At 44.7% G+C, this 13753-nt stretch overlaps 1 protein-coding gene across 2 annotated transcripts; it reads right to left on the bottom strand.

Moving 5' to 3' along the window:
* Positions 1–337: 337 nt before the first annotated feature.
* On the bottom strand, positions 338–13751 carry LOC132780276 (uncharacterized). 2 transcript variants are annotated; one of them, XM_060783888.2, is made up of 3 exons: positions 13670–13751; positions 5095–5184; positions 338–2822 (listed from the first exon to the last, which is right to left on the bottom strand). In XM_060783888.2, exons 2-3 carry the CDS (start codon positions 5176–5178, stop codon positions 576–578), a joined length of 2331 nt encoding a protein of 776 aa, XP_060639871.2. In that variant the 5' UTR covers positions 5179–5184; positions 13670–13751; the 3' UTR covers positions 338–575. The 2 variants fall into 2 exon arrangements, with proteins under 2 accessions (XP_060639871.2, XP_060639870.2); XM_060783887.2 differs by lacking the exon at positions 13670–13751 and adding an exon at positions 9141–9274.
* Between the last annotated feature and the right edge of the window lie 2 nt (positions 13752–13753).

The raw sequence follows: 13753 nt of genomic DNA on the forward strand, positions 1-13753 counted from the left end.
TTGGCCAGAAACTGTTTTGTAACACTTTTCATACTAATACTGGAGAATGGTCCCTGGTCAAAAAAAAAGGTTGGTAACCAATGCTGAAGGATCCTCAGACTAACCAAAAGATCTCTGGAACACAAGCTTGCACAGATCCAATCTACTTCATCAGATACTACCAGATTTCTTTTTACGCTGACAGATGAACATGACTATGTTTGAAGGCCATCAATTTGCCCACCATTTGATTTATATGAACACAGTCCACATTACAGACTTAACATAAGTTTCCCAACAGAAGCTTCCCTGAGCTTTCTATTCCCCAAGACTTCACAGCAGCAGTCAAGAGAGAATGTAAGGGATCAGAATCGTCACTGTTTAATTACCATCATCTTCATTAACACTGGAAAAATCAACTCAAAACACCCCCATCCCTTATGCTTCACAAACAGTAAACCATTTCAGACTAAATGCGCCCCAGAAGAAGGCCTCGCATTCTCATGTCCCATCCCCTTTCCAAAACCAGGCATCCAGTCAAGAGGTTCACAGTTTCCCTCCTTCTCACCCCAGGTCCCCAAGACAGTTGTCCTACTTCAGGCTGAAGTGAGGAAACCTGAGAGAGTGTAAACCCTCAGGCCAGGCTTCTGGCTCCTCACATGATGCCAGAGGTAGCGGGGCAAGCGTCGGAAGCTGACTCCGCAAGAGCAGCTGAAAACGGCTGGCCCAGGGTTGCAGGTGCCATGTTTCACCAGATGTTGGTGGCCTTGGAGGGACTTCCCGCAGGTTGAGCAAATAAAGAGAGCTTCTGCCAGGTGCTGGAGCTGGTGACGCAGGAGGTGCAGCAGGCCGCGGAACGAAGCCCCGCATTCGCACAGGTAGCTCCGTCCTCGGCGCTTTGGCCCTTTCCGATGGGTGCGGAGTTGAGATACCCGGTTGAAGCGAACACTACAGTCGGGACACTTAAAGCACCCAAGGTGCTTTTTAACTATGGATTTTCTAGTTCTAAGGAAGGCCCGCTTGCGGGAGCGTTTGCGTGGGCGGCTCACTACAGACCCTTGGCTGCGCTGCTCTTCTATCTCCACGACAACCACATTGTTCTCCTCCACCTCCTCAGTTGGGTAACCTTCCTGCCCAGTTCGCACAGGAGCCTCCCAAGGCTCGGAGGCGACCGGAATGCCACCTCCTGTATCGTACTCCAGGTCTAAGACCTCAGGGTGGTCCCCAGAAGAACCAGGCGCCAAAGGGACAATCATTGGACCTTTGGTTGACTGGTCAGTGGTCACAGCCGGAGAAAGATGTTTGTTTTGCTGCTGCAAGTTTTGAAGGTCACCTGGCAGCTGAAAGGTTGTTGTTTGGGACTCCCAAGTCTTCTCTGCTTCATCTGTTGGCTCCAAGGTCAGTGTGTTTCCATATGGAACAGTTACAAACTGAGACTCTTGATCCACAGGGACAAAATGGACCGTTCCTGGGTCCAGAGAAGACAGGTGAGGGTCTGAGTCCAAGTAAAAAGTCGGTGACCCCTCTGAGGTCTTGATGATCACCTGTTGGAGGGGACTGGGCTCCATTTGGCTGTCCACCGTGGCTGCCTGCTCCTCAGCCTGTAGGAGCACAGTCCTAAAAAGGGTACAAGGATTCTGGCCTCCCCAGTCAGCTCCAATGACTGCCTGGTCCTTGATGCTGCCTAACTGCAGGGAATTCAATCCTGCTTGGCTGTCCAGAAGAGTCGTTTGCTCTTCAGCCTGGAGGAAGAGGGGCCTCACCTCACTGACGTTCCCTTGGCTTTCAAAGACAGCAGCCTGTAACTCAGTGTAGCGATGATCTGGTGCAACAGCCACAGCTTCTGCCCCAGCATCATCCAAGATGATGATCTGATTTTCAGCATTCAGGACTGCTGACTGGTAGACTGTCCCCGCCACCTGACCTTCTAAGATGGCATCCTGCTTCTGCCATGGCTGCAGGAGATTGACACCTCCTTCTCCATCCAGGATGGCGACGGAATTTTCTGGGAAGGTAGATCCGAGCTGACCCTCAGCCTGCGAAGCCTCAGGAACCAACTTTTTATGGTGCTTGAGGGCCTTTCGCTTGTTGGCCTTCAAGACACCCTTTGGCTGCTTCTGACTCTCTTGGGAAACTGGAAGGCCAGAAGTATCCCTCCCTGCAACAGATGGGTTTTCACTAAGGGGCTTGTAAACATAGGAAATCTGGGAGGAGCGCCGGCTTCCTTTCCTGTGGCAGACTTTAATGCCCTTGCGCGCCAGTTTCATGTGCCACTTGGTGTGGCGAGCAAAGTGCTCGGGGTGCAGGAACCGCTTGCCACACTCCAAGCAGCGCAGTTTCCGTGGTGGAGAGTGAGGCCGAGTTTGGAGTTGTTGCTGCTGCTGCTGCTGCAGCACTGCCTGTTGTTGCTGTTGCTGTTGTTGCTGCTGAATTGCCTGCTGCTGCTGAATTGCCTGCTGTTGTAGAACTGCCTGCTGTTGCTGCATCTCTTCCTGAATGTGATCTTGGAAGTGCTGGAGATAGTGCCACTCTTCCATGAACACCTGCAGGCACTTCTGGCACTGGTAAGCGCCAAGCACTGGGGGAGAAGGAATATCTGGGACCAATGGACAGGGGTACAAGGGAGGCAACCAGTTCTCATAATCTAGTGGCTTCACAGCAGAGGAAGGGGCTGGTGGCCGCTGGGGTGGCACACGCGGAACTTGCTGGCGCCGGACTGGTGGCCGCTGTATAGGCCGGGATGGACGTCTGACAGGCAAGCAAAAGCTGAAATAGGCCTCTCCATCATCGTCACTGCTGGAGACATCCAAAGATTCCCAGGAAAGGTAATTTTTGGCATTTTCCTAGTAGAAGAGAGGGAAAAGGAAAGATATTAGCAGAATGCATGGGAGGAGCATCCACTAAATTTCACATCTTAATAACAACAACAACAACAACTTTATATCCAACAACAACAACAACAACTTTATATCCCACCACTAACTCCCTGAAGAAACTTGGGGTGGCTTACAGATAACATAAAGTGCTTAAAAACAAACATAAAAGTGAATACAATCAAATAAAATACAGGTACATATACAAACATCAATTCAGACTCAATCAAGCTGCAATCCTCAAACCATGGTGGTAAATTACTGATACCAAACACTGGAATAAAATAAGTGCCAGCTGAAGTAATGGAGAGAGGGCATGGGATGAAAGTGCAGGATTACGTAGGACAACTAGGGGCTAAATATTCTGAAAGGTTTGATTGAAGAGTCACATCCTCAAGTCCCTACGAAAGGAGGGCAGTGTGAGGGCTGGTCTCATCTCACTGGGGACGGAGTTGCAAAGCTGGGGGGCTACCACCGAGAAAGCCCTCTCCCTTATTGACAGAGCTGTATTAACATTGGGGGGAGGGAAGGAGAAATCACAGAATAATGCCCGGTTTCTTTTTTCTATTCTTTCAGCTTTGTGTCAATGTTCATTTAACCGAAAATTGCATTGCAAAATTAGCCAATTCCTAGAAGCCTAAGGAGTTGCCAAATAAAATCCCCAAATGTCCAGGAAGGACTGAATAGTCCCTTGTCCTTCTGTTTATCAGTATTAAAATACCTTCTTTAAAGCAAAATCCAAAGCAGACAACAAAAAAACCTCAATACATTAGAGAATTGAGATAATTACCAAAACATGCAGATTTATACAAAACTGACAGAATAACCTTGTGCACAAATATGTGGTTCACACATAGCCAATCAGTCCTGTTTATACAGATAGCAGGACATAAAGTAAACATGGCTGTGGCAAGAATTTCAATGCCTAGATTTGATGTCAAAAAAGGCATTCATCCATGTACTAACCCATTCAAGTTTAATCTCAGAAAGTGGATAGGCAAACAGCAAGGCCCCAACATCAGATAGAAACGCAATAAAAGATTCAGTTTGCAAGTTTCCTGGGGGTAGGCTGCAGACAGAACTCTCCAGGCCTGGAGGGAAATTGTGAAAATGAAGAAGCAACATCCCCCCAACACACACATACCCTAAGGATTTTGTTCCATGAAGGTTTAAAAAATGGATGACAAAATGTTTCTTTTAGAATAAAAACAGTTAAAGGCAAGTTATTGTCGAAGGCTTTCATGGCCGGAATCACTGGGTTGTTGTAGGTTTTTTGGGCTATATGGCCATGGTCTAGAGGCATTCTCTCCTGACGTTTCGCCTGCATCTATGGCAAGCATCCTCAGAGGTAGTGAGGTCTGTTGGAACTAGGAAAATGGGTTTATTTTGGAATGACCAGGGTGGGACAAAGAACTCTTGTCTGCTGGAGCTAGGTGTGAATGTTTCAACTGACCACCTTGATTAGCATTTGATGGCCTGGCAGTGCCTGGGGCAATCTTTTGTTGAGAGGTGATTAGATGTCCCTGATTGTTTACCCTCTGTTGTTTTGCTGTTGTAATTTTAGAGTTTTTTAATACTGGTAGCCAGATTTTGTTCATTTCCATGGTTTCCTCCTTTCTGTTGAAATTGTCCACATGCTTGCAGATTTCAATGAAAACCATGATTTTCAAAGATTTTCAGCTTTGAGAATGCTAATATTGACTTGTTCATTATTTGTAAAAAGTTATGTTGTTTCTTGTGGGAATCCTAAAAAAAGAAGCACTTTTTCTTTCCCATAGCTATATATTCTGACACCTTTGCTTCTGATATCTAGATTCTGCCCTGTGCCTGATTACCCACTCCTCTTTCAGTTGTCCACATATGTGTGTTGGCAGTTCCTTGGCTTACTTTTATGTTTCTAGACCTCCATATTGCCAAGCAGACATAAAGCCTTCCTTCTCATAATAAGAACTGAGAGAAGACAAGACCAAGAACTACAACAATGTGAGCTATTGTACATAGTCTTACATATATGGCTATCTTACATATATAGTTTTTAGAAATAACGAAGGGGAGTAAATACATGAATACCTTGCTTTCAATATTTTGTTCCTCATTCTAAAACAAAATATTTCATAATTAATTTTGGCGATATTTCTGAGAAAAAAGATTTGAAAAGCATTTCCTTTCCTGCCACATGCAACAAGGCAAACATTATAATGCTTCTTTAAATGCAAAGATTTGAGTATTTCACACTCCATACCAAATGTAAAGGCAACTCCTCCAGCATTCCATCTTCGGTCACTTCAATTTCAGCTCCAACTTCGATTCCTGCCACTGCATCCATTGTGCCCTAAAATGAGGAGAAACACCACTAATTACCACTCATTTCAAACTCCAAAAGTATTATTCTAAAATTGCGAAAAACATATCAAGGATAGCAGTCAAGTACTAGGAGCATGTAAGAATGGAAGAATGGAAAGACAATCTGCTGGTAAACTCCAAGAGGCTCCCTGGAGAAGGAAAAGAAGTACTGGATTTAGGGAACCCGGTGCAATGAGAATTCCCATACCAAGTGGCACCATTATATCAGGTTGTACCAAAGAACAAGCTACCATTTATAGCAGTGGTTCCCAAACTGTGGTCCATGGAACCCCAGTGGTCTGCAAGAACTAAAATATGGTCCGTGGCCTCACCATTACTACACGGTTGCAACGAGAGCAACTGTTCTCACACAACCCTCTCATAGTGCCTCATAGAGGCTTATTAAATATTGTTTTCTGTGGGCAAGCAGATGGTGACTACTGGATGGCATATGTTCTATATCAGAAACTAGAGCTGATGTAGTCTCTCCAATGCAATTTTCCGAATCACCATCCTAAATAACCAAACCGAATCTAAAGTTGACCAAAAATTGATTGGTAACCCTTTTGGCACTATTGTTGGAGAGTGGTCCCTGGTGAAAGTGGTCCCTAGTAAAAAAAATAAAAAAGATTGGAAACTACTGATTTATAGGGATGATGAGAAATGCACTTTCTATCAACATATGTAGAATCATAGAAGGAAATTGCAAAGACCATTTGGTTCAAATGGTCGACACTTCCATGCTGGAAAAAAGACTATTAAAGCAAACCCGAATGATGTTCATTCAACCTCCATTTAAAGAATTACAAAGGAGCCCATCTCTTTTGAAGGCAACCTATTCCATTGTTAAACAGCTCTTACACTAAGTAAGTTTTTCCTTATGTTTAGGTGGACTCCCAAGTCTAAGAATTTGAATTCGTTGCTTTGTGTTGTAGTTCCTGGACCAGAAGAAAACAAGTTTTCTCCATCTTCTACATTATATCATCTCACGTATTTCAAGATGGCTATCATATCACCTTGTGGTCTTGTCCAAGCCAAATATATCCAATTTCTTAAGTGAATCCCCTAAATCAGTGGTTCTCAACCTGTGGGTTCCTAGGTGTTTTGACCTACAACTCCCAGAAATCCCAGCCAATTTACCAGTGGTTAGAATTTCTGGGAGTTGAAGGCCAAAACATCTGGGGATTCACAGGATGAGAACCACTGCTCTAAATAGTTCAATTTCAAAACCCTTTGATCATCTTGATTGCCCTTCTTTGGCCATGTTCCAGCTAGCAAATTTTCCCCTTGGACTGTGATGCAAATGGCACAGCATTCTAGCGGAGATCTATGTTGTTTGCTTCGGAAAACACACAGAACTGGTTTGCCAGTGAGACCAACCGACCAATTTTGACAGGACAAGAACTGCCCCCAAAACAAATAGCAGCCATGAACATTCAAGAGCCCTACCCCCTTCATTCTACTTTTTGTTTGTTTGTTTGTTTGTTTGTTTGTTTTTTTTTTGCTGCTGCAAAGAACCTTGGAATTCTGTTTATAGGTCTTGAATAGCAAATCTCAATTCCCAAATACTTGAGGTCCACAAGACTACCCTACCCTTCACTTTGGAGAAATGGCCAAAGAGAAGGTACATCATGTATGGACTTCTAGTCACTTGTGGAGTTTTGATGACCCCATAGGTCTTTCTTAGGCAGCAAATCTTAAACCTGTTTGTCATTGGCTTTATAACATGCAAGTATAGTTTTAATAACTCTGTTGCCAAGAGGCCTGCCCAAAGTGGGCACATTGCTGGATCAGGTCCTCCTGTGGATTGAAGCAATGTGCCACTGCTGCCTAAACATGCCCTCTTGCTTTCTACCATCTAAACCAGTGGTTCTCAACCTGTGGGTCCCTAGGTATTTTGGCCCAGAACTCCCGGAAATCCCAGCCAGTTTACCAGCTGTTAGGATTTCTGGGACTTGAAGGCCAAAACATCTGGGGGCCCTCAGTTGAGAACCACTGATCTAAACATTAGAACTTCTTGAAAGTCAGAGCTGTTTGACAGTGGAATAGGTTGCCTTGGAGGGTGGAGGAGTCTCTTCCTCTGGAGATATTTAATCAGATGCTAGATGGCTATCCGTTGAAAGTGGATTGGGTGGCCCTTGAGATTTCTTTTAACTCTGTGATAAGGCACTATGTCACAACAATTCAAGGTGAACAGGAATATATCTAGAGGAGAGTGACCAAAATGATCAAAGGTCTGGAAACTCTATGATGAGTGGCTTAGGGAACTGGGTCTGTTTAGTGTAGAGAAAAGGAGGTGAGAGAAGGGGACATGAGAGCGATGTTTAAATATTTGAAAGGATGGTGTATTGACGACAGAGCCATCTTATTTTCTGCTGTTTCATCTTTAATGCAACACAGAAAGAAATTCAAACTAAAGGCAGCCCCTGAGTTACAAACATCCAACTTACAAATGACTCATAGTTAAGAACGGGGGTGAGACAACAGGAAGTGAGAGAAATCTACCCCTCCAAGGGGAAAGTCACTCCTGAAAGAGCTATCATGGAGAAAAGGTGTCTTCACTGAGGCCCCTTATACACTGCCATTTAAAAAACCAGATTATCTCCTTTGAACTGGATTATATTGCAAGTGTAATATCATATAATCCAGTTCTGATCAGATAAAGTGGATTATCTTTGATAATCTGGATTATATGGCAGTATAGAAAGTGCCTGAGGCTTTATCACCAATCCTTGTTGCCATATGAAGCATTTTTTTTCAAATCCAATAATCACAGGGACAAAAAGTGAGGTGACATCTTCAGAACAGAGGCAGCAAAGGAAACCCCACAGGGGTGTTAACCCTTCACTATACACTATTATCCAAAGTGATATATCCAAAATGATATATGTGTTTATGTGTGTGTGTGTGTGTATGTAATGTTCATTTGTGGGATTAACATAACTCAAAAACCACTGGACAAACTGCTGCCAAATTTGGCCACAAGACACCTACTAACCCAAGGAGTGACCATCACTAAAAAAAAACCAGCAACCGAATTCGTCATTTGAGAGCTGTAGTTGCTGGGCTTCATAGTTAACCTACAATCAAAGAGCATTCTGAATAGAGAGACAGACAGACAGACAGACAGACAGACAGGCTGGAATTATCCTTAAAAGGTGTACCAGTTTTGACTAACATACAAATTCAACTTAAGAACAAACCTACACATTCTATCTTGTTCATAACTCGGGGACTACCTAGATCAGGCAAGGGGCAAACTTTGGCCCTCCAGGTGTTTTGGATTCCAACTCTCTCAATTCCTAACAGCCAGTCGACTGATAGGAATTGTGGGGGTTGGAGTCCAAAACACCTGGAGGGCCAACGTTTGCCCATGCCTGGCCTAGACGGGGGGGGGGGGGGGAGTAATAAATTCAAACCAGAGGGGAAAAAACATTCAACTTAAACTTTAGAAAGAATTTCAAACAGTGCAATGCTTCGGAGGGTGGAGGATTGCCAAACGACGAGATGGACATCTGCCAGCAACGCTTTGATTGTGTCTCCTTGCATGGCAGAATGGGTGGCAGTTGGGCTCTCTCCCAACTCATATAAATTTAATACACAAGGAGGTGCCTAGAAGCATAGTCCAAAGGGCGATGGAGGATTTGAGCCCGCTGCTCATCTGTCGGGAGTGCTTTGTATGTTTCCCGTTTGACAGAATAGGGTTGCGCAAAATGGCCCTTGGGGTCTTTTCCAAAATAATGACTCTAATCCACAGCCAGGGTGGAGAAGTATACGTACTATGACTGTAGTCCACCTAAATCTTTACCCTGGAGGCTCCTTATTATTTCTGAAGGAAACAAGGGCAAATCCCAGGCCCACCCTGAGGCCCGTAGGACAACGAAGCCCTCAAGGTCCCTTCCCTCCTTCTTCTCCGCTTCCTCGCCCAGTTCCCACTCGACCTACCGAGGCGTATCCGGATGGCCTAGTCACGGCTCCGGCCCGGCCCAGCAAGCCTTCCCGCATGATGATGCTACTGCTTCTGAGGCTCCTCGGAGGATTAGGACCGGAAGTACCCGCCCACCTCGCGCCCCGGGGAGCTTCCCTTCGCGCGCCACCACCAAGACTCCGCCCCTTCCCTTGTTTTTGGAGCGCTTCGCATTCGACCGGAAGCTGGGCTCGCGCAACGCCTGCCGGGAGATGTAGTTCTAGTGGAATCTCAGTCAGATTCCCTCCTAGTAGCCACTGTGGAGGGGGCTCTGGACACACAGAATAACTCTATCCTCTTTCTCCAAGAGGAATTGCCCTTAAAAGGATGACAGGTGTGTGTCCCTCAAATAAAAGCACCCTCTCCTATTTGAGATCAGGAAATCTGACAATCTGTGACAAATCTCTCTCTCTCCCCCCCCCTCCTGATCTCAAATAGGGGTCGGTGCTTTTATTTGAGGGATATATATATAATGTATTGTCGAAGGCTTTCATGGCCGGAATCCATGGGTTGTTGTAGGTTTTTCCGGGCTATATGGCCATGTTCTGGAGGCAATTTTTCTCCTGACGTTTCGCCTGCATCTATGGCAAGCATCCTCAGAGGTAATGAGGTCTGTTGGAACTAGGAAAAATTGGTTTATATATCTGTGGAATGACCAGGGTGAGACAAAGGACTTTTGTTTGCTGGGGCTAGCTGTGAATGTTTCAGCTGATCACCTTGATTTGCATTCAGGCGCTACCAAGCCATTGAATGCAAATTAAGGTTCACAGCTAGCCCCAGCAAACAAAAGTCATTTGTCTCACCCTGGTCATTCCACAGATATATAAACCAATTTTTCCTAGTTCCAACAGACCTCATTACCTCTGAGGATGCTTGCTTCCGCTGTCATCCCTAGCTTCTGCCAACATAGCAGTTCGAAAACATGCAAATGTGAGTAGATCAATAGGTACCGCTCCAGTGGGAAGGTAACAGCACTCCATGCAGTCATGCCGGCCACGTGACCTTGGAGGTGTCTACGGACAACGCTGGCTCTTCGACTTAGAAATGGAGATGAGCACCACACCCCAGAGTCAGACATGACTGGACTTAATGTCAGGGGACAACCTTTACCTTTATATATATATATTTTTACTGCATTTAGTTATTTACTACATTTATATACCGTCCCTCTCAGCCTGCAGACGACTCGGGACGATTTACAGTTGGTACCAAGACCATAAAATACAATTTCAATATACTAAAACAATCGAATAATAAAACCATAACAGAATCAATAAAATCAATAAAAACATGTATCATTAAGATCTCCTCGTTAAAATCACATCATCCAATCACATAATCAAACCATTCCCTTTTCCTATATATATATTTACGACATTTATATGCTGCCCATTTCATCCCGAAGGGGACTCAGAGCAGCTTACAAGATATATATACATACAATATATTATATTATTAGCATAGTACAATATGAGTATTATATATTACTCTATTGTACTATACCATTATATTGCATTGGACAGACCACATCAGCTTTAGTTTCTGAATCAGAACTAATGCCATCCAGTAGTCTCCATCTGCTTGCCCACAGAAAACCATATTTTATAATCTAGAGCTGATGTGGTCTCTCCAAGGGGATGGCCAGCAACAGGGAAGGAATGGCAGGTGGTGCAAAAGGATTGGAAAAAAAATAAAGCAAATAAATAAAGAGGAAACTCGCAGACCAGATTTTCGTCCTTGTGGTCCACTGGTGGTCCATGGCCCACAGGTCAAGAACCACTGACCTAGAAGAATCCTCCACCTTGTGCGACTGTGGAGCAGAACAACTCAGCATCTGTATGCTTGCCCACAATGCCCTGCCTCATGCACAGAGGAAGAATTGTTTAAAGCTATAGACAATGTGGTTACTGTTGCCCATTTGTGGTCTAAAATTATTTAGTTGCTTGTGCTCCCTTTAGTTTATCAGTTTGTGGTGGAAGCTCCTCCCTTGGAAGCTTTTAACCAGAGGCTAGATGACCATCTGTCAGGGATGCTTTGATTGTGCTTTTCCTGCATGGCAGGGGGGTTGAACTAGAGACCCATGTGGTCTCTTCCAGCACTTCTCACCTTTTAGCCAGAGCTGAAGGCACAGTATATGGCTTTGGCCCCTTCAACATAGTTGTAAAAAATCCATATTGAATTAGATTATATGGCAGTGAAGACTAAGGGCCCTTCCACACAGCCCTATATCCCAGCATATCAAGGCTGTTAGGAATTATGGGAGTTGAAGACCACATTCTGGTTACATCCCGAATAGACTACTGCAACGCTCTCTATGTGGGGCTGCCTTTGAATACTTCTCGGAAGCTCCAAGTAGTCCAGCGGTCGAGCTGCGTACAGGGAGTGTACTGTTGCGTCAGCTCCACTGGCTGCCGATTAGCTTCCGGGCACAAATCAAAGTGCTGGTTTTAACCTTTAAAGTCCTGAATGGTTCTGGCCCAGATTACCTGTCTGAACGTATCTTCTGCTGTGAACCATCACGAAGCTTAAGATCATCAGGAGAGACCCTGCTCTCGATCCCTCCACTCTCGCAAATGCTGTTGGTGGGGATGAGAGACAGGGCCTTCTAGGCAGTGGCCCCATCTGTGGAACTCTCTCCCTAAGGATATCAGGTTGGCCACCTTCCTCCTGTCCTTTAGAAGACAACTGAAGACCTGGCTCTGGGGTCAGGCATTCGATTAGAGGCCAGAGGTAATAGGAAAAGGAAATTTGGATTTTGCGACATGGATTCTCCTGGCTCAGCTTGGTTTTACTGGCATGTTAATCTATTAATTTATTGTTAAATTTTACTGATGATGTTGTACAATGTTTTAAAATGATTTTCTTGTGAATTGTAATTTTTATGGTATTTATGCTGTTAGCATCCTCTGAAGCTCATGTAAGGCCATGCTGAGTCCCCCTTGTGGAGAGAAGGGCAGGATATAAATATATGAACTATAACTAGCCGTCCCCTGCCACACGTTGCTGTGGCTCACATGGGGGTTCTGTGTGGGAGGTTTGGCCCAATTCTATCATTTGGTGGAGTTCAGAATGCTCTGTGATTGTAGGTGAACTATAAATCCCAGCAACTACAACTCTCAAATGTCAAGATTCTATTTTCCCCAAACTCCATTGGGGCATAGTGAGTATTCTTGTAGAGTTTGGTCCAGATCCATCATTGAGTCCACAGTGATCTCTGGATGTAGGTGAACTACAACTTCAAAATCAAAGGATACTGCCCACCAAACCCTTCCAGTATTTTCTGTTGGTCATGGGAAAACAGTGTGCCAAGTTTGGTTCAATTCCATCTTTGGTGGGGTTCAGAATGTTCTTAGATTGTAGGTGAAGTATACATCCCAGCAACTACAACTCCCAAATGACAAAATCATTTTTTTTGAGTGAAGGACATACATTGGGTTGGTAGGTGTCTTGTGTCCAAATTTGGTGTCAATTTGTCCAGTGGTTTTTGAGTTCTGTTAATCCCACAAACGAACATTACATTTTTATTTATATATAGATTAGCTGTATCCGCCACGCGTTGCTGTGGCCAACCTTCCCTCTTTCTCTCCTTCCTTCACTCCCTCTTTCCTTCCTTCCTGTCTTTCCTTCTTCCTTACTTCTCTATCTCTTTCCTTCTTTCCTCTCTTTTCTTTCTCTTCTGCTATCTCTTTTCTTCCTTCTCTTTCCTTCTTTCCCTCCCTTTCTCTACATCTTCCCCCTTCCTTCGCTCCCTTTCCTTCCTTCTTTCCCCTTTTCCTTTCCTTCTCTCCTTCCTTCTCTAACTTCCTTCTTTCCCCCTTTTTCTTTTCCTCCCTTTCTCTCCTTTATTCCTTCTCTACCTCTTTCCTTGCTTCTCTGCTTCCATGCTCCCTTTCCTTCTTTCCCTCCCTCTTTCTTTTTTTTCTCCCCTTCCCTCCTCCTTTCTTCCTTTTTTCTGTATTGTCATGTAGCTTTACAGAGCTTTAAAGTCCTTTCTGCTTTTCCCCCCAGTGTTTTTATGAGTGAAGAACATACATTGGGTTGTTAGGTATCTTGTGTCCAAATTTGGGGTCAATTCCCCCAGTGGTTTTTGAGTTCTGTTAATCCCACAAACGAACATTACATTTTTATTTATATAGATAGATAATAATGATAATAATAATAAAACACCTGGAGGGCTGAAGCTTGCCCATGCCTGGTGTAGATATATTCCAAGATTCAAATCCTCTCATCAATGAGTGACAAACTCTCAGACTCTGAGGAAGGCAAATGCAAGCCCCCTCTGAATTAATCTTGCCAAAAAATATTCCTGGGACACGGTTACCATGAATAGGAAACGACCTAAGAGGCCCACAATGGTTATGTCAACAAGCAGGATTTGTCGACGCATGCGCACAAGTGAGTCTGGGGACAGGAGGACTCTTGATTCGGACAACGCATGCGCCGAACCGAAGCTAACGGCGCTGTCCGAACGCAGGCTGAGAAATGAGTTCTTGCGCGTGCGCACTACCTAAGGCAACGGTGGCCGACGAGGCTCGTTCTCCCAAGATGTGTTGATTCACGCCCGCCGCCGCATTTGGACCTCCTCGCAGCG

Source organism: Anolis sagrei, chromosome Y, assembly GCF_037176765.1.
Source record: "Anolis sagrei isolate rAnoSag1 chromosome Y, rAnoSag1.mat, whole genome shotgun sequence".
Classification (NCBI taxonomy): domain Eukaryota; kingdom Metazoa; phylum Chordata; class Lepidosauria; order Squamata; family Dactyloidae; genus Anolis; species Anolis sagrei.